Source organism: Drosophila eugracilis, unplaced genomic scaffold (assembly GCF_018153835.1).
Source record: "Drosophila eugracilis isolate 14026-0451.02 unplaced genomic scaffold, ASM1815383v1 contig_393, whole genome shotgun sequence".
NCBI lineage: Eukaryota > Metazoa > Arthropoda > Insecta > Diptera > Drosophilidae > Drosophila > Drosophila eugracilis.
The window spans coordinates 66,577-89,732 of NW_024573253.1; the positions used below are offsets into that span (position 1 = coordinate 66,577).

Genomic DNA, 23,156 nt, shown 5'->3' on the forward strand with positions numbered 1-23,156 from the left:
GCTTAAAGTTACACCCCAGCTAATTAGGCATCGTCACAAAAAATGCTCATCAATCATCTCCTGCGATTGTCATTCCATCGACCCACATTCCACCCCACACCACCCACCGAGTGAATAAGTTCATTAACCATTCCACACCCGCACACTTCCAAACTTAGGTTCCAAAAAAACAGAGGCTAACCCACAATTAAAGAGCGCTCGAATTTCACGCAATTAGTAAAACAAAACAATTGCATTGTTTAATGTCAAGTTCAATGCACGCAGCAAACCAGCAAACACCCACCCACCCACAGCAAAGCCTATTAAATAATAAACAAAAATCGAAGGCAATTATGAGTCTTGAAAGAGAAACCAAAAAAGGAGAAAGAGTTAACATGACAAAGTGATAAATGGTAAGAGAGGAAGAGAAAGCCTTTCATGCTCTGCGAAAGCTTTCAAGTGGTGACCTCTTCGTTAGCGAAATATTATAAAATTTACACTGCGAAGAAATAGGGAAACCAATTATGGATTTTAGATGAATTTGTTATATAATTTTTAATGAAAAAACCATCAAAATCGTAGATCTTAAATTTAAATTCAGAATTTTACTCTTAATAAGACTCTTAATATTTTTATTAATATTTATAAATTATTTTACTTAACCATAAAATTATTTTAATAGGATAATTAACAAAGATAGAGGTTTATTTTAACTTTACAATTAATAATTTATAAAAAAAAACAATTAATGTTTCTTTAGCTTTGATTGAGGATCTTATTTCTCTATCCCCCAAAAATAAGGTTTTCTGTTATTGTTTGTCAGCTGTTGGAGGCTGCCCCGTTAGTTGCTCGTACTTGTGTGCACTCTCTCTCCCTCTCTCTCTCAATCTTTCTATCCTCTCTTTTATCCCTCTCTGGTTTTGAGCTTTTCTCTGCCTGCGCCGTTGACTTTGCCTTTGCGCTGCTTTAGCTTCATTTGCTTTGGTCGCCGCCTTTCAGTTACAATTCGTATTCCAATTGGAACGCCGCGATTTTCCTGCGTGCTCACTGATTTTCCTTGAGCTTTTCTTCTTTTGGCCGCGTCTCGCCTGGCTGCATTTGTATTGGTATTTGCAAACCATTCATTCGCATGCAATTTGTTTGTGCAACTCGGAAAATTATGAAAAGTTAATCAACTGAGGGAAAAACAACAACAACAACAGCAACGAAAAACGAACATGAAATATCACAAAATAAAAGTAATATTTTGGCAGGCGAACAAATTGCATTTGACCCGCTTAAATCGTGTTAAACTTAGTTTTTTTTATTGTGCTTTTCATGTTTCTAATTTGCCCAAAAACTGCCAAATGACCTTCGAATGCTGTTAGTTGTTGTTTTTGTCTCTTTTGTACATTTTCGGTGCGTGTAATTCGGTCGACAGAGAAGCCGACTGCGTCGTCGTCAAATGCAAACAAAAACAAAAACAGAAACACAAGAAATAATTAACCCAACGTCATCAAGTTTTAATGATCAAAATGACGTTATATAATCTGTGAAAAGGAGAAAAACAAAAAAAACCTCACTGAAAAACAGTACTTCAGACAATTTAATGTTTTGAGATTCTTGCGGTTAATTTAATTAAGTGATTAGATCACTGCTTTATATGCAAATTAGAAAAAATGTTTAAGAACAATGGAGAGGGTTAAAGGTTGACAAAGAGTATATAACTTGAGATTTTAGTTCAGCTTTTTGTTATACAAATTTACTAAAAATTCAGTAAAAAATTAAGCAACTTAAAAAACTTGAAACTTATTTTTGGCAACCAATTTGCCTTAATGTTACGGTGGCGTATACGCATTTTATCTTCCTCTTTTTTATGATATTCCGCAAAATGCTTATCAAAGTTGTGATACGACGCCTGGCAGCTGAAAAATAACATAAAAACGATAAAAATAGGACCGAAAATTTAAACAGAAATGTTATATTATTCAGTGCCCTGAAAATGTCATTTAAATATTAATTGATTTTTCGAATTAAGCGGTTAACCCGCAAATAAATTGCAAAACAAATACATACAAAATTCGGTAATTGTTTGCAGTTGTTCTTCTTCTTAATTTTCACCTGATAAGATTCAGCAACGTCAATAAAAAAAAAAGAAAACAAAAACAAAATAAATGCTAGTTAAGGCAGCAAAAAGTATACAAAAAATAACAAGAATCGGAATTGAAATGGAAAAGGGAAAAGGTGATAAGCAAGCGACAAGCCAAAGGGGAAACGCAAATTTGTGAGGAACCAAGGTGATAAAAATAAAGGCAATTAAAGTGCTCAGATAAGGAGAAAAAAGGGGAAAGAGCGAAAAGCGTTTGCTAAGCGGTAGCAAAAATGTTTAAAAAAAAGTTGTAAACACTTTGGAAGGGAAAATAAAGTAAAGGAAAAAAGTCTGTAATCTTTTTAGAGGAATTAGAATTAGATTTAGAAACTATTTTAGGGCTATTTAAGCTAAAGACTAGTATATCAACTTTACATTTACATTCTTCTAATTAATTGCATTAAAGAAAATCGTGTTAAACACAACACATACAGTTAGTAATCATAACTAATTAGAATGAATACTGACCACAAAATAGAGAGAGAGCGATAAATTACAGAGAGTGAAAGATCAGTTTTATTCGCGGTATTCAGAACGTAACCCATTTGGCAATGATGACTGTTCCGTTCTGTCAACATCCGCGCCAGCTGCTGAATTTAGCTTATTAAATTTCTGTTGTTGTTTTTAGCAAAATGTTTTGCCCCACAAAGGCAGTTGACATTTACAGTGAAATAAAGTAGTGACACGGTGGAAATAATCAAATAAAAGAAAATCAAATCAAATAAAACAAAAACGTAATAGCGGACTGTAACGAATCGCTGACCAAAACAAACGGAAAAAACAATGTAATTGTTGAAATGTAAATCGACGCCTAAAGTGCAACAAAAAAAAAAAAAAAAAACACACACAAAGTAAACAAAAAGAGAGAAAAACGAGGCAGCAACAATAGCCAGTGAAAGGCGGGTGGAAAAGTGAGAAAAATTTGTGGAAAATCGGGCGAAATAATGCGGCATTTAATCATGACCCCGGCGTCGCTGTCGGCTTCGACACCGACGCTTTCCACGCTGCATCACCAGCGCATGGCGCTCCAATCGCAGTCGCAGTCGCCGCTGACGTCGCCGTTAACCCCATCGCCGTCATCGGGCTGCGGCTCGCCCAAGTTCCCAGCGAATTACGAGCGCAGCGAAAAAGTGAGTTCAAAACATAAGCAAATAAAAAATCAGACAACAAAAAAAAAAAACTTGGCAAAAAAAAATTGTTTGAAAAATGGCATGTCCCTCCTCCCCCCCTCATACAAACCAAACAAACAAAAAAAAAATGACGACCCCATCATAAATTACTCCATATTGTTCATGAATGGATCCACGAGTGCAGCAGCCGCTTGTTTTCCATTAATTATGCTTCTCAGTTTTTAACCCCTCTGCTATGTTTTTTTTTATTTTACCCACCCGATGTCGTGCATTTTCCACGCGTTCATTTATTTTTGATGCAAATGCCCCCTTTGTGGGGCAATAAAAGTTCAGTGTTTTTGGTGGGTGAAGCGGGACTTTAGCACTTGACATTTCAATTTAAGTTTTTCTTGGACTTTTGCTGGTTTTTGCCGGATTTTGCTTTGGCCAATATGCCAAGAAGCTGTTGCAGATTTTCTTGGGGTTTATTTGCATTTCTTTTCGGCAAACTTCTTCGTTTTCTTGCTTACATTGGCCGTTTACATTCTGCAAAGTGTAACAGAATGTTAAGTCTCTGCAAAGAGCTCTGCTCTGTTATTCTCAATGTTAAGAGAATGTTAAGAGTAGTTAAGCGACTTTTAAATTAAATTTTTACAACAAAATATTTATTTTTTAGTTTAAGAGTTAAAAAACTAAACTAAAATTGTATTTACTTTGTTTTTTCAATTTGAAAAATTTGTAATATTTGCCTGTCCGCCCTCTCATTTGACCTTCATTAAGCCCAAAAGCGTATGATCTCTTAATTATTACCAAAGTTCATTTGCTTTTTTCATTTTTTTGCCGTTTGTTAGGCAACTTTTCTTGTTTGGCAAAACGCAAAAATCGCAGCAAAACTTTTGCAAATGTCAGCAGAAAGCAATTTGCGGCAAACAATTTTCTAATTTGTTTTTCCCTCGTCGGGGAACTACAACAGAAAAGGCTGAAACTTTTCAACGTTCGACTTGCGTAATGCGCAATAATTAATCAGCAACCCGGCTGAGAAGGGGGTATACTGATTTAACAAGTTTGTTGTCTGTTCTCCCCTTAGACAGGTGCCAAAGTTCAAGGTCAAATCAGCGGATAATCAAACAGCATTTTTGCACGCAATTTGCATTTTCCTTTTGATATCTCTCTGAGTAAACCTTTCGGTTTCATTATTGGCAACTATGTTGCAAGATAAATGGTTTCTTTTTTTTTTTTTTTTGTAGAGAGACTAGAGATGAAAACTGGGAAAAATCATTTTCACAGCCGCTTTGAGCTTTTTGGAGCAGAAAACATTTGCTCGTGAGGAGGAGTTGAGTTTTTCCTGCATTTTCCTTATGTCTAGTATGCAGATGGATGCTTTTCCCCCTCTTTCTACACGACTGATGGACATAATTGCCACACAACAGAACCACGCCCACCACCCGCAGACCACCACAAACAAGCCAGCAACTTCATTTGCAGCCGTAATTGTTTTGGCCCATATGATCCATTCCCTCGATTTTCCACTTGCACATTGCTCATACGCCGTGTTATCTGCGCTGGCTACTTGGCAAATTGAAAGCAAAATGTGCAGCCACTTTGCCTCTCCTCGGAAACTCGATTTTCCTCTTTTTTGTTCTACTTTTCTCTTGACTAAAACAAAAACAACAAAAAAAAAAGAGCAAACCAAAACCAATGCAAAGTCGTCTTGCCAGTCTTGTCGGCGGTGTTTTCTTCTAATGACCAGCCTCAGCCTCTCAGTTCAGCGCTGGGAAAGTGTTCATCAAGACTGACTCTTGTCGTTTATCATATTTCGCTATTAGTCGCAAAACACGACTTTCTAACGGCACAGAAAGTAAAGTGTCGTTTGCCGATTTGTAAGCATTTATCAAGCGTCGAGTCGAGTTGGTTTCCTATGCAGACTTTCTTAGTCGGCGATGGCTTTTCTTCTCTTCTAAATATGGCCTAAACGATGGCTCTTTGTATGGCAGTCGGACACAAAGTGAAAACTACTTTTGATTAGCAGCCCCGAGTTTGTGTGTTTAATCATTCTTATTTAATTTGCTCGGGGGAATTGATTTGTCAGCTTTGGGATAAAAGAAAGATTAAATGTTTGCTGGGAAATTGCTGAGATGGTTGCTTGATGTTTTCCTGGCTAAAACCGGCTAAGCGGATCACAATTAGCGGGGTTTTAAGTTGGTGATTGATATGTCAGGCTGGGAAAACTTGGCTTGATGAAGAGCATTTTTGTTTAAAGAGTTTTGAGGGGGAAATGTAGGTAAGGTAACCAGTTAATATGAAAGCTTATAGTTTGCATTTAAGTTTGCCATTTAAAAAGCTGCTTCAAACATTGTCTTCATCTCTAGGCAAAGAAAACATTCAATTAATTTCCCATAACTTCTGTTAATACCAGATATAAACTTATCTCCTTCCTTGTGATTTCCTGCTGACATCATGTAATTATTTTGGCCAAATAATCGCTTAAATTTGGCAATTGTGGGTGGCACTTATCACGAGGCAAATGTGTTTTTGATAACACAGAGCATAGCTATAGTTTATTTGGTTTTTTCTTCAGGCCAATATGAACTCATGGTGAACGTGAAATAATGATGTAAAAAAGTGAGTGTAGGCGTTGCAGGAGTTGCACCTTAATTAACTTGACTCGTGTTGTAGAGTGGCAGTTTATGGCCGGCCAGTAGTGCCATTTGGGATTTTCCACCGGCAGTTTTCCACACTTTTTACTTTTTGGCAACGTTGTGAAAGGAAGCGGATGCACTTGACTTGACTTGATTTTTTTTTTTTATCTATTTTTTTCCTTTCTCGTTCATTTTCCACTTTCGTTGGCCAGAAAGAATGCCATGAAATGATTAATTAAAACTGATTTAAGCATTTAAATCATTGCCATTTTAATCTGTGGCGTCTTTTCCGCTTTTCACTTGGCATGGCAGCGCGGAAATTCTGAGGAAAAGCCATGTCCAGTTCAATGGCTATGAATAGACGGGGGTCTTTGTGCCATGACTACAGCATTTTCCACTTCCACTGTCTACCAGTCCTCCAGCTCTCCAGCCAGCCCTACCCCAAAAGTCATACATCATTTATCCCCGGCCGTATGGTATCACTTCTTTTTCTCGATTTTTCTTTGGTGCAGAAAAATAACAGAAAACTGTATCAATATATGCGGCATATGCATCATGAGTCAGGCCTAGAGATGAAAAAACGAAAACAAAACAGCAGTCTGTGTTGTCTGTGCCCCAACCCATGTTGGCCTCAAAATGTAACAAAATATGCTTACCACATACAGTGGGGACTCGAAATTAAACGAATGAACGTCATCTTAATGAGGTTATGGGGGATAAATCTGTTATCAAGTGATATTGATGTTGAAATTTGTTAGGTTGATAGAAAAAGAAGAAACTTTATTCAGAGAAATATGACTATAAAGATATTTGAAAGAAAATCCATTCAGATTTTAAAACATAAACCCACTGTACTGCCAATTTATATGAATGTTCAACTTGGCAATACTTTACAGCTGTTGCTGATTTTTTTTTCTGATTTTCTCACTGTCGAACTTTGGCGTTAAAATGCATTTTTTTTTTGTTATAAGAAAAACCAAGAAAAAAACGTGCTGCTCGTTTAATTGAAAGGCTTTTGGGCATGCGACAAAACACGACGAAATATTGAAAGTCAAAGCGACCGCTCCTGCTGCAGATCTCCAGATTGCAGACTTCAAGATTAGGCAAAAGTCAACCTATATTGAAACAATATCCGAGTCTTAATTTATGCCCCAGCTTTGGCTTTGGCTTCGCCCCGGGTCTAAGTCTATAAGCCGCCGCTGGCCGAACAATGAAATCAGCTTTAAAAAAAAAAGGCAGTGGAAAAGAAACCACTCACTTACTTACCAGGCTTAAAACCACCAGGCTTAAATCACCCCCACCACAACCCACTGGGAGTCAACATGCAAGCCACCTCAAACTTGGAAGCCAAAGTGGCAATGCATTAGCCTTCTTGGGGTTACTCTTAGAGATTTCAGGGCTTGGACTCTATGATTGTGTGGGAAATATATCAAATAATTAAGAAATTAAAATAAAGTTAGTAAGCTAATCAAAGATATTAGAAACCGAACCAAAAATCATGAAACCCTTCTTAACCATTACTAAAAGAGTCTTACTGAAGAGTCTTTTGACCTTACTTTCAGTATCTCAATATCCTCAATCAAAGTTAGAACTTATAAACTAATAATTATATTTTAAAGATTTCCAATCTAAACTGAAGAGTAAAGTCAATTCGTCACGTGAGAAGTCCATTAGCCATTTGCCTTTTTAGTCTTTGATCTCTTTGCATTTTCTCTCTTTCTGAGTGGTTGGAAAACCCCCTACTTGCCGTGGCCTGGGGCGCTAATATATGCTAATCCCCAATGCGCTTTTTGGATCCGCCGACTATGACACACCCACGCAAAGTCAGGAAAAATCGCTGGCGGAAAAGCAACAGAGAGCAGCAGACCAGTCTAGAGTAGCCTTTGCTGCTGTTTTCCTTCTGTCTTTTTTTTTTTTTTTGGGAAAGTCGCCTTTCGTCTTTCTTTCCTTTTACTTTCAACTTTTCCCCGGTCGCTCTGAAACGGCTTTTCCTTGATGCATTTTGCATTCAAGCTTCTCGTATTGAAAATCTGCAAGCCGATAGCTATATGTATATTATAGCTTTTCTTGGACTGATCTCGTTTGCTAATTTTCTGTGCGGCCATGTGGAAAACGCTTGGCCGCTTGGCCGAACGCCTCAAAACACTGTTTTCCCTTTTTTCTCGCTTTTCCGTAGGTATAAGAGCATAGTATATATATATATATATATCCACCTTTTTGTGGGAGCAGTCACCCATAGTGGCGCATTTTCTGGATTGTAATTTTCCAAAAGCGAGAGAAAAAGTGTTTGGGCCATTTGCATGATTAATGTTTTTGGCCAGCTCGCAGCCAGCGTTCGTTTCAATTTCAGTTTTCTTGGGTTGGGCTCAGTTCAGTCTTGGGCTTAGCCAGGTTTTGCTCTGTTGGTTATTACACTTTTTTTTTTTTTATTTTACCAAGAGGCCATAGGGCGTGCCATCTCTTACTTATTAGCTCGACTATTAAGCCCAATTACCAATGCACTTACTTGGCTTGCTGAGTAGGGGAAGCGTTTCAAGGCTGAAGTTTCCGCTGAAGTAGGTGAAAATAAGGTGGCTTAAGTATGGAAATGGTTTGGTGGGGCCGAAAGTAAGTTTGGATTGTAATGAAGGGCAGAGGATTAATGCAATGGGGGATTAATTAAGGTTTGGGTAGCTTATTAAATGTGAGTTAACAAGTTAGGGGAATTAGGAATGGGCAACAAGGGAAATTAGGTCTGCATTTAAATGGAATTTGTAAGAGCTGTAGTTATGGCCTTGAAGTTACTAAAGTGTTGACCAAATATTGATATTTCTTATCATTAAATTCCTAACTAGTTTTCTCAACTCTTTTCTAGAAAACTCAAAGAAAACTTCAATGCATTTTTTTGCTAACAATTTGTAATTCTTAAGGAAGTTTCAGTGAATACTCAAAGAATATCAATTACAGCAGCTGGCATTCTTAAGTGGGAATTCTCAGACTAGGCTTATCCCATATCATGAATTGACAACTGCTTCTGCAGGTTGTGCGTGATATCGATAGAGTTTTTACTTTACATACTTTTCCTACATACCTTTCTAGCCAACTCTGTAGCTGTCAATTAACACTCACTTCGCATAAATCTTTTGAAGCTGTCAAAGAACTCGTGATAGTTTTCATGCCTAGCAATTTCATGCTTTGGGCTCTTCACCATCTTGAACAGCGAGTTTAAGGCCCAAAGAACGTGACAAAAGTGTTTGGGCTGACAAATCGCCCAGAGGCTAATTACAAGGGCATTATGTAGAGCACACATAAATTTCTACAAGCGTTTCTTCTCTCTGTTTTTTTTTTGTGGTGTAAAAAAGTAACGCACATTTCTTTACTACATTACCAAATCAAGGAGAAAAGATCGTGTAACTGTGACATTAAATACTCCTCTACCAGCAACGGTAGTCAGAGACTTTTGTGTTGCAACTTCTAACCCACATGGGTGACCCACACTTGCCCCATTTGCCCCACTGTAGTGGTAATTCCACTGTGGTTCCACACCTTTCATTAAATGGAACTGTTGCAGCACAATCGTGTGGCTTTTTTGTTGTAGTTTTTTTTAGAAATACTTTTTTTTCCGCTGCTTGCCGGCTGTTTTATTTGATGGCTTTGTTTCCCATGTGTGAACAAAAAGTCAAGCTGACCATAAAACAATGCAAAACAGTTACAGCCCGCAAATGACAGACTGTCAGGCGGCAAAGAGGGGGGCTCTAAAGTTTAGAACCCATGAAATTATAACAAGTTTTAGGGAAATGTGAATGAACTGAGCAGAGAACAAGAACTATGTGTTTAAAAATGTGTTTTATTTAGGTTTTTCTATATGCTTATATGCGGGGTGGCAATGTTGGCTGTGATTTTGGGGCAACAAAGCGTAACAAACTCATTTTGACCCGAACCAAAAACGCACCTCAAGCATGGCGGGGTAAAACTAAAGAAAAGCAGGAAAGGATTGCCAGAAACAAAAAGGAAGTTAAAGCAATTTTTGCATTAATAGTGAAAAATTCAACTTAAAATTTATTAGAACTTTAAATCTTGGCAACCATTAACCTTACTTACCTAACTTACCTTATTGCGCAACTAGCCATCAATCACTTTATAGATTTTATATAGTATATATATATATTTCTTGGGGCTTACCAACTCTTGGCACCCTTTATAAGCATTCTACCCCGCCATTACCCCATCCCCCTTTTGCCTTCTTAGCTTTGCATAATTTGCACTTTGGCATTGAGCACCGGAAAAACGTGACTAGTTTTTTTTTTGCGATACCCCCCAAGCCAACCCATTGCCTAACCAAATAGAATTATTCTTTATATAGTATAGACCACTAACTATATCAGAGTGGAGCGTGATCTCGTATGCTTATCGTCATTTGTTTATTTTTGGCTCGCAGCTGAATTTAAATACTCGACTCTGCTCCCAGTGCAGGTTGGAATGAAATCGAGATTTTTTTTATTATTATTTATGATAAGCCAACGGAGCTTAGATATGAGGCAAGAACTTTGCCTGGTCGTAGAGGAGATGACTTAAACATTTATTTTTAAAATGGTTTGCGAAAGTTATTAAAGCGGATCACGGGTGGTATACGTAATGCGGGTTGATTAGGTGAGGTGGTTGTGTGGAATAATCAGGGAGGCAGTTTAAAGGGTTAATTATTTAGGGTAATAAAAGGGTTTTAAGAGGCTTTTAATCTTGGTTAACCCTTGAGATTTCTATGATTTTCCTGAATATTTTTAGTCATTTAATTCCCCATTTCTCTTTATCATTTTTCCCAGCTCAGCGAAAAGTTAACCCAACGTCTTTCCATAATCAATCACCAGCCGTTACAAGCCACCACTCGACTCCACCCACTTGATGGCCACTTGTCTGGCTGACAGTTTTACTAGCGTTAAGCTGAAAACCCTCCACACACTTTGTTAAAGCCGCCAAATTGATGGCTGAAATATTTTGTAACCACATCTCTTGCCCAATCCGACAGATTGAAAACTTCACTTGACTTTGTTTCACTGTCTCTCTTTCACACTCACTCACTCTTTCTCCGGAAAAGTTTTATGCAATCCCTCTGAGGGGGAGCCCTCTGTAGGGTCTGGTTTTTGGCACGTCTTGGCATTTTCCTCTAGTCGCGATCGTTAACCATAGTTAACACTTGGCAGTTGCCCTCTCACAGCCATTTTAAAATGCAGTCAGCATTTATTCTCGTTTTTTTTATTTTGTATTTCTTTTTTTTTTTTTAAGTTGCGTTGTGCATTTTAAATTGTTTTTTAGCCGGCCGGCAAACAGATTTGCAATTGTTTTTTGTCGCCTTTAGAGAAATAAATTTATCAAGAGTTTAAAATCTAAAAGTTGTAGGCTGACACTGACTGACAGAGTATATCTGTATCTGTTAGATACTTTGTTTTTCGTTCCACATTTCGACACGCGCAATTACATTCGTTTCAGCCCACTGACGGCGTGGTTGATTTTTTTCTCTACTATTCTAAATAGTTTTGTTTGTTGCTGTACTTAAACTTGATTTGTGGCAGTCAATCGGCAAAAAACTTTTGAAGTTCCAAATGTGAGAATGTGTTGTCTGGCCCGGCGAGTGGCAAAAAAGTTGTCAAATTTGCTTAAAAATGTGTTTTTAAATGGCTGGACGCGGCTTAAGAGTGTAAACAAAAGGGGAGTTCACGTTTTAGCTATAAAAAATGATTTACTAAGGTAAAGATTTTTCCTTGTTTTTATAATTAAAAGAAGTGTGGAAAGTCTAGACTTAACTCCTTCTCCATTTTCTTAAAGGAAATTCTACAAATTTATACACCGATTTCAACACCTTTTGTTTGCCTTTTCGTTTCCCCTGTTTTTTGCTCCAACTTTTTGTCTTTTTTTCACTTTTTTTATACAACCCACATGATTAGCAAATTGATTGATGTATGGTGGGGGCACTCCTAAATGTTTTTGTTCTCGCTCAGATACAGATACATATATAGATACAGATACAGATAATGTGTTTTATGAAGCTACCGAAAATCCAGACAGCCAGTCTGAGCTCAACGATATTAATAAGAAAAGTAAATTTTTTGGACGCCCACTTTTTGGTTTTCTTTTTGACAGATTGACTTTCTCAGGCGGGCAAAAGGTTAAGTGGAGATAAAATTTTCGTATCATTTACATTTTGAGGGTGATAATAAACTGTTTATCATCTTGTCAAGTCATTGCCTACAACGACTACAAATTTTCAATGAGAAAGTATATCTACCTCAATTTTCTATAATTTATAAGCCTTCTTCTATGGTTTTCCTGCTTATTCAACAGGTTGATTTATTAATTAAGAGTAAAGCCCGTCTCGAGGTTTACTTTGTCAGACAGGTTTTATTTTTGACCCAACAAATGCATTTCTAATGAGATTTGTTTGCTTTTCGAAACGCAAAAAGCCTTTTTTCTGCTGTCTCAGCAGATGATGTCAGTTCCTTGAATTTACTTTTTTACTTCTCTTTCTGCCTTTTTCGATTCAATTGCGTGCCTCGTGCAGAAGTCATAAATAAAACATTTTTCGAGTTGCGAATCTAAGCTTTCTATTCAACCGTTTTGTAGGAAGTAATCAGCGGGTTTGAGTTCGATCGTAAATCAAAATTATATATCTATTATTCATTTTTGGGGGTTAACTTGGTGGCCTGAACATGACATTTTTATTAGCGAAGGAAAATCAAGTGAAGATAATTGATTTTTCTGAATTTTCTCACCTTGCTGAGCCGCCAAATTGCATTTACCAGGTAGTCACGTACGACCCCAAAAAAAAATACAAAAAAACACAGAGAAAATTCGATACTGCTTAACAGGCTGTAAAAATAATCAGAAACAAGCATTACAATTTGTTGGCTTTATTTGTCGGAACGCCCACTAAAAGTTAAGAGTTAAAAAATTGAGGTAAAAGGAGAGCTGCTGTAGGGGGTTAACCCCATAACCATATGTAAATTGCAAATTAAGGTTGCTAAATCTTGTTGTTTACGGCTCATTGAAGAATTTGGTAACTTAATCCACGCACTGCCTTTTTCTTAGCCATCTCTTTTGACCCAGATGAGTAAGACATTTAAATGAATTGCCCATGGTTTTTAGATAAGACATTTATTTTGATTTCTTTGTCTTACCAAAAATTTGCATAGCCTAAAAGTTCTTTGTTTTGTGGATGATTCTCAAAGTGTGGGGTCTTGAATGGGTTTCTTTTCAGGTTTAAGATTTTCTTGCGGTTAGCTGATTGCTGAAAGATTAGTTTAAGTTTAAGTGAGTTTGTTAGAAGAAAATAGCCTCTTCATTAGACTAGATCATTAGGTTTAGGTTTACGAAAAGTTACTAATTTATCATCAATAAATATTGTATACTTTTGGGATCTTTGGCAAATTGATTATGTAAGCTTTCTAAATATAGAAATTGCAATTAAAAACAACTATAAATTTTAAGTTTACTTTATCAAAATCCCATTCATTAAACTCACTTTTATCATACTAATAATCCTCTCCTTTAACTTTCACCGCACCGCACTCGGTCGTATAAGTAATATTTTGTAAACAATCTTATCATCTATGATATCATAACATTTATATACCAATAGATTGTCAGCAAATCTTAATGGCTCTCCTAGTTTGTAGGTAGCCTTGTTTATTTTTAAAATCAAAAATTGCTTTACTTTAAGCTTTTTTATGAAATAAACATTAAGTTGTCAAAAAGTGTATTGCGGTATAAAATTGGTTACAATAATGCGCTGTTTTGTTCGATGACGTGTTCCCAACGAGATGCCAACTTCATAATGCCCCTCTCATAGAAGCTCGCCTTTTCCCTATTGGCAAAAAACTCGGAGCGTGGCGCATCTTCGACCACCTCTACACCAGAACGAAAACGTTGATACCATCGTTGTTGCGGTGGAAATGGAAACTGTATCGGGTCCATAAACTGCACAAATTTTATTGGCGGCTTGAGATGCATTTTTGCCTCTATCGTAGTAGTACTGTAAAATATGCCGTATTTTTATCTTTCTTTGCTCCATGATTGCGACCCTATAACTGACGAACGTCTTAAAAGAAAAGACAATCAATCAAACACGTGTTAGCGCGTGAAATGAGCTTTTCAAAAAGGTATAGTATGACCTGATGCGACGAATAAAACAAGAACTACTTTCAACTAGCGAAAATACCGCAAGACTTTTTTGACAATCTAATATTATTTTTTTAATCGTTTCCTGTGCAAATTTCGATTTGTATTCATAAATTCACAAATATTAAGCAAGTTAGTAATTATTTATATTAGCTAAGACAAGTTAACTTTCAACTCTGTCTGGGTGTGAATTATGTGGTTGTTTAATGAGCTCAGGAAATGAGACAAAATAACTATGCAAAAAAAAACTAAAAACTAAAAACAAGCACGCAAAATATGGCCACAAAAAATGGCTTAATTACACTTGGTCATAAGTTACTTAATTATTTTTTGCACTTAAATATAGATTGCCCACTGTCATAGGTGTTTGTTAGAAATATAAAACAGATTCTGAAGATATTTATGTCTAAAGTTGTTAAAACTATTAGCAAAGATTTTGTTTTATAAGCAAAAATATTTGATTTTAGCTCCTTAACAAAGTCGAATCTTGTTTTACACTTTTAAAGGTTATTTTTTGCTTTGAATATTATTAAGTTTAATGGCAATCTATATTGCTTTCTACAAGCAGTAGCTAAGTCGATATACCTTATAGAGTACAGTAAATACAGCATATGTGGGCAGAGTTTGGCATCTGGGTGATTTTGTAATTTATGAAATGCCGGAAATGATATATCAATATCTTCAATGCTTTTGCCGACTTTTAATCAAATTATAAATAATGTCATAAAACCATTTTAATACCACAAAATTAAGTACTTAAAATTTATCACCCCAACAAAATTATGCAAAATAAAAAAAAAAAAAAGCGCAGCAAAAGCAAAAAAAAAAGCGGAGAAGCTGTGGGCAGATTTTGGGGGCTGGCAGCTGACAGACTGACACTTGTTATTAGAGCCAACACTTTTGGCTTGGGTGTACTCTGGTTTATTTTTTTCCAACATTTTTTTTACTCTTTTTTCTTCATTTTTGTTTTGTATGTCAAATTGTAGCAATTTGGCTAAGTGCGTTGCAACTGCTGCAGCTCCCGAGATGGAGCTGCAACATATGGAATCGCATGTATCTGTAACTTGTCGGTCGTCAGTGGGCGTATCTCGTCGTTTCAATTTGAAACGCATTTCGAGTGGTTTTCACAACAGCAAGCCATACTCCTCTGCAGCATTTAGCAGTACATAAAAATGGTATATCAAAAATGTTTCACTCTCTATATAATTAAAACTTTAAAATGCATTTTCAGACCGCACGAAATTGATATTTTGGTTTTTTTTTTGGCTTTGGCTTGGGTATTATGTAATCAATATCTCTTGAATGTGGCCATCAGTTTTTAATGGGTTAAGTCTTTGGTTGGGGGAATTGATATTCAAAGTTTTAAAGAGACGACCACAAATGAAGTGAGATAATGAGGGTTAAGCTGTGATGGAGAAGGGGTGAAAAATATGGGCATGGCTGGTAATTTGAGATGCAAAATGTTTAGAAAAGTTAAAAATAGTCAAAACGAAGGTAATTTGGCTTTATTAAAAAGTGTTTGCTAGCTTTAAATTGTTAATAAATAAAAGATTTGAGACAAAAGTTAAAATTTATAGTAAATCTGCTTCTTCAGTGAGGTTTACCACAGTAATTACCCACTAAAGCCCACACATTAGCATTCCATCATCTTCAATTTACGTCAGTAACTTTAGCATTAGCCATTCAAGTCAGAGATCGGCGTGTGTCAATTAAAGAAAGCTTACATGGAAAGCGTTTTAAGGCCTCCTCTTCTCGGAAGTCCACAGCCATATAATTAACACTTATAATCGATCGGAATAAAAAGACTTTCAACTATAGCCCTCTCTCTCTTCTCTGTCTTTGATCTCCACTCACAAATTACTTGGACAAATAGCAATCATTAGACAAATTGCGCGGCCATTACAAAAGTGCACTACGTGCCACCAACAACAACTTTAAAGGCAATAAAAGCAACCCAAAAAGCCTTTTTAACTAACACTAAGACTTGATTAAACTTTCAAATCAACTAAAGCCGGCAAAGATGCTGTCTGAAAATGGAAAACTCCTCAGACACTCCTCCTGCTTGCCTTGGAAGTTAAGACTGGAAAAAGAGCTGGCAGCATCTTTCATCAACTTTGACACCTGAGAGTAAACCCTGGCCCCTTTAAATATTTTCTTCCTACTTTCCATGCACTGTTTCTTTTACGTTTTGGGCCGCTTTTCCGCTTTAGCCTAAAAAATTTATGACCAGCTTTTCCCAGACTTTTCTCAAGCTAAAAACGCCAAGAGCCATCACGCTTGTCACGTAGTTCAAGCAGTGCGCGCCGTAAATTGCAAAGCTTTATTATTGAATTATGTTTAATATTTTATTTTAACAATTTCTCGTTGTTAACAACACAACCGGGTTATGAGTTAGCTTTATGGGTTTATTGATTTCCAATTAATTGGCGATCATCAATTGATGGCCAACCTGTTGTTGGTTGGCTAACACTTTGGATTGCATTTAGTGCTGCTGCAAATCTGTGCAATTAATCAAAATTGTCGGCAACGCTTCAATGGGGCTGCAAATGATTGGCGCAAATCGTCGAGATTTTGCTCAGATTTTCAAGCTTACCTCATCGAGAGCTTTGAGTTATTGACAGAATGACAGATTGACTGAAAATGCGCAAGCGCGCCACAAGAGTAACGTTTGAGTGGGTTTAGTAGAGCGCTGATTGAACGGATCGACAGATGGGATTGAAATGTTGAGTGGTTTTTAGTTTGATCTGTGATGGATGGTTGGTTTTTTTTTTATTTAAGATATTAATTAGGGAGAAGTGAGGGAAGGAATTTTAAAGAATTATTAAGGAAATTCTTGATTTTTTAATAAACTTTTCCCTTTGACTCTACCAACTATGTAATTATTATAACTTATCTCTGCCATAACTCACTTTTCAACCCTCAAAAGAGTAGCAGAGAGACTCCCCACTTGGCCATTTGCCTTGTTTTTAGCCCACAAAGAACTTTGAGATCTAATCTCCAACGCCCAGAACAATGCAAATAAATCATAATAATTATTGATTATTATTATTATTATTGTTGTTGTTGTTGCCCACACAAATCGAATCGAACAAAGGCTTCATTTCTAGAATTGGTCTTTAAGTCCGAACAAAACTAATTCGTTTGGTAATTTGCATTACAAAAACTAAAAGTATTTGAAAAAAAAATGTACAAATGTACAATCCAAAAATGACAATGAGGCAAAAGGTATTTTAATTACAAATTGCAAGAAGGTGGGATTGCAAAGGCGATAAATAGCTCTCCTCCAGTGGGCCAGACAGACTGTGGATGGATAGTTTGTAATTCCAGTGCAGTCCAGCGAGTTTTCACGGCGCAAATCAAAGGAAAAAAGGCAGCCAAGTGGCACAGCAACTAGCAATAGATAGTGCACAGAGAGAAAATATGATCTTTTCCTATTAAAAAATCATAAAAAAGTCATCTTTAAGCTAATAAAACGGTTTTAAACTTGAAAATTAGATGATAAAAGTTTTATTTCTTAACGTAACTAGCAAGCTTAAATCTTTATAGTTAATGACCAATAATCATAAATAATCATCTAAAATTATATTTATTAAATCAATAAAAAAATGTTAATTTCCTTTATTTAATAGTTTTTTCTCTCTGTGTATTAACAAACGGCTACCAAACAGCAACAGCAGCAACAATGAGCAGTCTGCATTCATTTGAATATGCGGCGCATGCAGGCGGACCCACAGATACTCTGTTACCAGAGCTCCCACTCCTCACCCCATTTCCCCCCCGGGGAATCCCCTATAACCCATCGTCTGGCTATATCTATCTGAATAGCATCTGTCAGAGCAAGTCGCTTGTAACTTTCCCCCATAAACTAGCGCCGAACTGCGACTTGGCCATGGCACAAGATAAAGAAATTGGCTGCACAATTTCAGATCACAGGGAAATATACTAACATATATATATATATATATATATCTTTGGATATATAGAGAGAGCGAAAGAGGTGACTGTTGTCACCTTTTTTTCTTTCAGTGTATTTGCCATGGCTTTTTCGTTTGTTTGTCAATCTGTCAGCGGAGCCTGCAGTGCGTTTCGAGTTTTGGATTTTGTTTGGGCATTTCTGTTTGATTTTTGGCTTTTCCGCCTCTGTCTCTTTTCTCTGCCTGATTATTTCACTTGATTTGTGTTATGCAAATTGATTTTCTTTTTGTGTTTTCTATTTCTGTGTGTGTTTGTATTTGTTTTCGGTGAGTTGTTTATGGAAGAAAAGGTAGCTAGCTACCTTTTTGATTGGCCTTTGTGCAATGGGCTTGCCAAGGTAAGCTTATGATGGCACTTGAATCAAAATTTCAAAAGTGAATAGTCTTTGTGTATCAATAGATGTGTGAGTGTGTGTGTGGGGATAACAATGGGTTAGTTATGGAGAGATCAGACTGGGAAATGATGTGCTAGAAGTAGTTCAAGATCAGGGAGGTAGGTTTGCAGTTTCTAAGATATGATTTTTGGCTTGGGTAACAACTTGCTGACATTTTTGAGATAAAAACACTTTTGATTTTCTATTTAAGTGATTTTTATAATATCTAAACTTTAATTTAAACCGAAAAATCAGAGAAAATAAGGTTCCTTATACCCTTTTTAAACCCAATCTTCCTAAAACTCATTCATAAATCACAAAATTCCAAGTGAAAACACACAATAAACCCCTCTCAATTAAGGCCAATACATCATAAACGGCAGTTACCATCTAGTCAGTGCACAATTCTCTGGCTTTATTTAGCAATTGCCAACGAGACTGAATCTTGACCAAACTAGCAACCCAAACAAACAATCCATTCCCATTAAAGACATGTATCTATATCTGTTGGCCATCTGTATCCGTATCTAACTATATCTGCATGGCAGTGGTAAATGTGTTCCACTTGGCTGACACTCTCATTGTAATTTTTAGCTACTATCTAAGATGGTGCTGCTGTTGATTTGCCTAATTTCGTTTTACGGCCTTTTGGAGGGAACAACAACGTGTACGCCCACCGATTCCGTAATTCTGAGAATTTATTGCAATCGGTGGGCAGTGCAGACAGACTTTAGATGCCATAACTTTCCAACTATGTAGATAGATATGTATTATATGTAGATTATTATTAAATAATTAAGGCAATCGTGGGTGCCAAAACTAGCGGCAATTGATTAATTGTTTTAGTTTGTTTTAGGCCCCCACTTTCTTAACCCTCCCGCACTCTAAAAATTGCAGTCCATTTGATGTTGTTTGAGTAGTTAACTTTGCGTGTTAAGAACAGCGTTTGCTTTTTTGGACTTACAGCAAGAAACGTGTTTCTGGTTTCTGTTTCTGTTTCTATTTCAATGTGAAATATGCAAATCTTGCTAGCTTGAAGATTGAGTATCTAACAGATACGTATGCGCGTGTCGCTCAAAAACTCAATCGGACAGGTCTCAAACGAGCGTTTTTCTCTCTCCCTCTTGCTCTTTTCTGTCTGTCTCAAGCTCTCTGTTGGCTCAACTCTCGATATCGGCGACGTTGTGCTGAAATCGTTGAAATCTCGCCAGTTTCATTTGAGCCGCGCTAAAAACCGATACGCGACAACGGCTGACAAACACAAAAACAACAACAACAACGATAATAACAACAAATTGCAACAACGACTAGCAATTTTCGTGAATAATTATAAGGCGACGCTTTAATTGTTGTAAAAAGAAATTAGCAAGCAAGCCAGCGAGAAACGTGCAACGAATATTTTATGAAAAAAAAAAATATATATATATAGAAAAGCAAAGAAGAAGAAGAAAAAATAATTATAGTTCAGTTTTATAGTGTTAAAACAGAAGATAAATAGATACCGCAGCACTGAAAGATACAACGAACCGAACGGATACAAAGAGAACAACCAACACGACCTTGACAAAGTCGCAAAATGAGAAACACAAGAAAAATGCTATAAAGACTAGTCATCAAAAACAAAATAGCCGAAAAGCAACGAAACAACAGAAAAACTGTAAACTGTAAAAAAGTATTATTTAAAGTGTATTATTAATTATACGAAAAAAACGAAACCACAACGCCCCCAAAAAAAAAACACAAAAAACAATTACGAATTTATAGCCTTAAGCTTTAGTTTTTTTATTTTTATTTTTTGGTGGGCGTCTGTCTCAAATGTGCCATAAAAATAAAGATAACCAAGAAGCCAGATTTGCAATTAACCGAAACTAAAGCTAAAGTGAATATTTAGCAAGGAATGTGGTGTGGTGTGCCCTCGAGGACCATCGAAGAGTTTGAGCCATGTTCGCCCCCCGAAACTCATCGCCAGTTGCCGTTTATGGCAAGGAGGATGTGGCAGCCTACGAGGTAAAGTTCGTTGTTGTCGTCTAATTTATAGACGGAATTGGTATCTCGCTATCGGAATCGAAATCGTTTTCATTTCAACTTTCATTTGACTTAACTAGAAAGCAAGTTCTTACTAGCTTTTCACTGGTTGGCTTTTCTTACCCCCTCTCTCCTGCTTTTTGCATATTGGCCAGAAAGCAACATCCGTTTGGTTTCATGACTGAGATTTCTACCCACTTCTCTTTGGACTTGGCCAAAATGATTCACATTTCGCTACAAAAGTTTTTGTCTCCGCAGCTTGTAATGGACTTTTGTGGTTTTTAGCCCCGGCATAAATATTCTATTTGAGCCTGAAAGCAGCCGCGTTCTGTGGCCCCCAGGGTAATTATGGGCAATTAGCTAATGTCGGCACAGCTTCTAAAAGTTCGGATTGTAGGAATCTCAATAGAAAAATGCCAATCCTATTGTATTTTGAAGAAAAAATGTATCCCGCTTAATTTGATTTTGTTCTATCGAAAATTTCTTGGCTTGGCAGCTTCGATTTTGGCTTGTTTTCAAAGCGGTCATAAACAGTTTGCTCACGTAAGCGCCTTGTGGATACAATACATTTGTATCTGAAGGTATATATAGCTGATATAAGTATGTATATCACTTGCTACACTGGGAAAAAAGAGTGGGTTTAAAGGTTATCTAGTGAAGAGGAAGCAAAAGATACATTTTGGCAGAATATAAATGCCTTTTCTTTAAGGGAAAACTTATCTTAATTAGATTTTACATTAAAGTTCATCTTTATTTTCTTCTGTGTACTTATTTTTCTTAACATTGTTATGAGGGCCATGTTCGGTTGTCGAGTAAGCCGATGAAAGCCAATTGGAAATGCACGAAACGTGGTAGGGCAAAACGAAAATAACAAACATAACCAGAAATTCTATTTGGCCAGAAGAGAGCCACAGGCAGAAACAAAAAAAAAGATTGCAGCACAGATTTAGCATATGTATTTATGCCAAGAATTAATATTCATTTGATAATGTCATGCTCAAAAGTCGCTGACTTATCTGCCTTTCAATAATTCACCTCTTAATTATGCAAGAAATTCCTAATGAAAATCTTTTCCTGTTTGGCTATTTATTTATTGATTAAGCCAAAAGGCAATTAAGCCTGGCTTTTGTTAACCCTATGGCTGCTGGACTGTAACAATATTTGATGTTTTCCTCAGAGAGAGAGAGAGTCTTGATTGAATTTAATTAAATTATTTATGAAAATGTTCAATTATAAATTTTAGTTAAGTAATTGAGTGCAAAGTTAACCCAAATAACGTCTGGCTTTAAGCCAATTTCCTCGATTTGTAGTCAAGTTTGGTACTCACACTGAAAACGGCCTTAAATTTGCATACTTTTTGAGCTTTTTGCCTTTGTGGCCTTGGCCTGGCATGCCTTTAAGGTAAATATTTTCATTGCGTGATTCTTGGTTGACACCTGTCGTCCGCTGGAAATGCTTTAGCTTATTTCTGTGGCCTTTTTCGCTCGAATTGTGGGCAGAAATCCGAAATGCTTCAGACCACTAAGTATCAGGGTGTGGGTTGGTTATAGAATTTGGCCAACAATTGCAGCCAACAAGCTGCGTGCATTGAACTTGGCCAAAAAAACAAGCAGGCAGGCAGACAGGCAGCACTTCATTAACATTACTCCGGGCATTGGGCCAAAACGCCACTTGACCGAAAAGTGCTTCGCCTCGGGCTTCTTGGCCAATTTTTACTGACTGGTCATGGCCAAGATTTCGTCACTCGTTAAATCATAATTAATTATCATTTAACTGCCGCATCTGTCACACAAAATGCAAATTTGACTTTTAGTTCTTTTTACAGTTCAGCTGGGCATAAATTTCGCTACTCTACCAAATTTGTAACAAAAGAATTTCGCTTTGTTTGGTTTTATTTTTTATTTTTTTGGTGGGCTCTTTTGGTAGCTGCCAAATACAGCTTTGATGAATGGCGTGTGTTGACTTCCGTTCGGGCAAAAATGAAGTAAATGTGTAAAATAAATGGAATTTTAAATAACTTTTGGCCAGCGGCAGAGGGTTGTGGTGAGGGAAAATATGTTTGGTCCCTGGATTTAGTAGAATTTTTTCTATTTATAACCTAAATTCTTTAAACTCATGATTGGAAAATTCCAACAAATAAATCTGTTGAAAACTATATGAAAAAATCCCATTAACTTTATGCCTAATTATCGTTTGAAAACGAATTAAGCCCAGCAGTTGAAATCAAAGCTCACGGATTACGTTGCGCATACGCCCCGTAATTGCTTTGCTCTCTACATCACCCTCTCTCTCTCTCTCTCTTTGTATATTTCACTTAAATGAAATCGAAGCCAGTTTTTTGAAGGGGGAGTAGCTATGATTATAATTTTACAGTCATGGTTAGCATAGTTTGATTGTTGGCTTAGCTTTAGTCATGCTTAGAAAATTTGTTTACAATTTCACGGCATATCAGTGTCATTAAAAATGCAAATATGCGAGAGAGAGAAAGATACTTAAAAAATATAAACCGGTTCCATAGATCGGCCGACCTTATGCATTAAAATATAGATTTTAAAGGCTGCGTTGGTGGTGTGGGCCCCGATCTCTGTTCGTTCGGTTAAGTGAAACAAGCCAATAAAGTAAATACTCGTAGTAAACAAACGCTGGCGAGAGCTACTTTGTTTTGTTTCTCAGTCATAGTATCGAGATGATCTCAGCATTTTGACTGGAATTTACTTTGTTTCGGAATCGGAATCTGAATCTGAATGTTTTTCTGAATCTGAGTTTTTGCGACGCAGAAA

At 36.7% G+C, this 23,156-nt stretch overlaps 1 protein-coding gene across 1 annotated transcript in view; it reads left to right on the forward strand.

The window, feature by feature from the left end:
- The first annotated feature begins 667 nt into the window (after positions 1-667).
- The window catches only part of LOC108111665, a 36,641-nt gene continuing 14,152 nt past the window's right edge, over positions 668-23,156 (forward strand). Inside the window, 2 exon segments of the mRNA XM_017221200.2 lie at positions 668-1,085; positions 2,736-3,237. Of these exon segments, the coding sequence (XP_017076689.1) occupies positions 3,052-3,237 (186 nt within the window). The 5' untranslated portion in view covers positions 668-1,085; positions 2,736-3,051.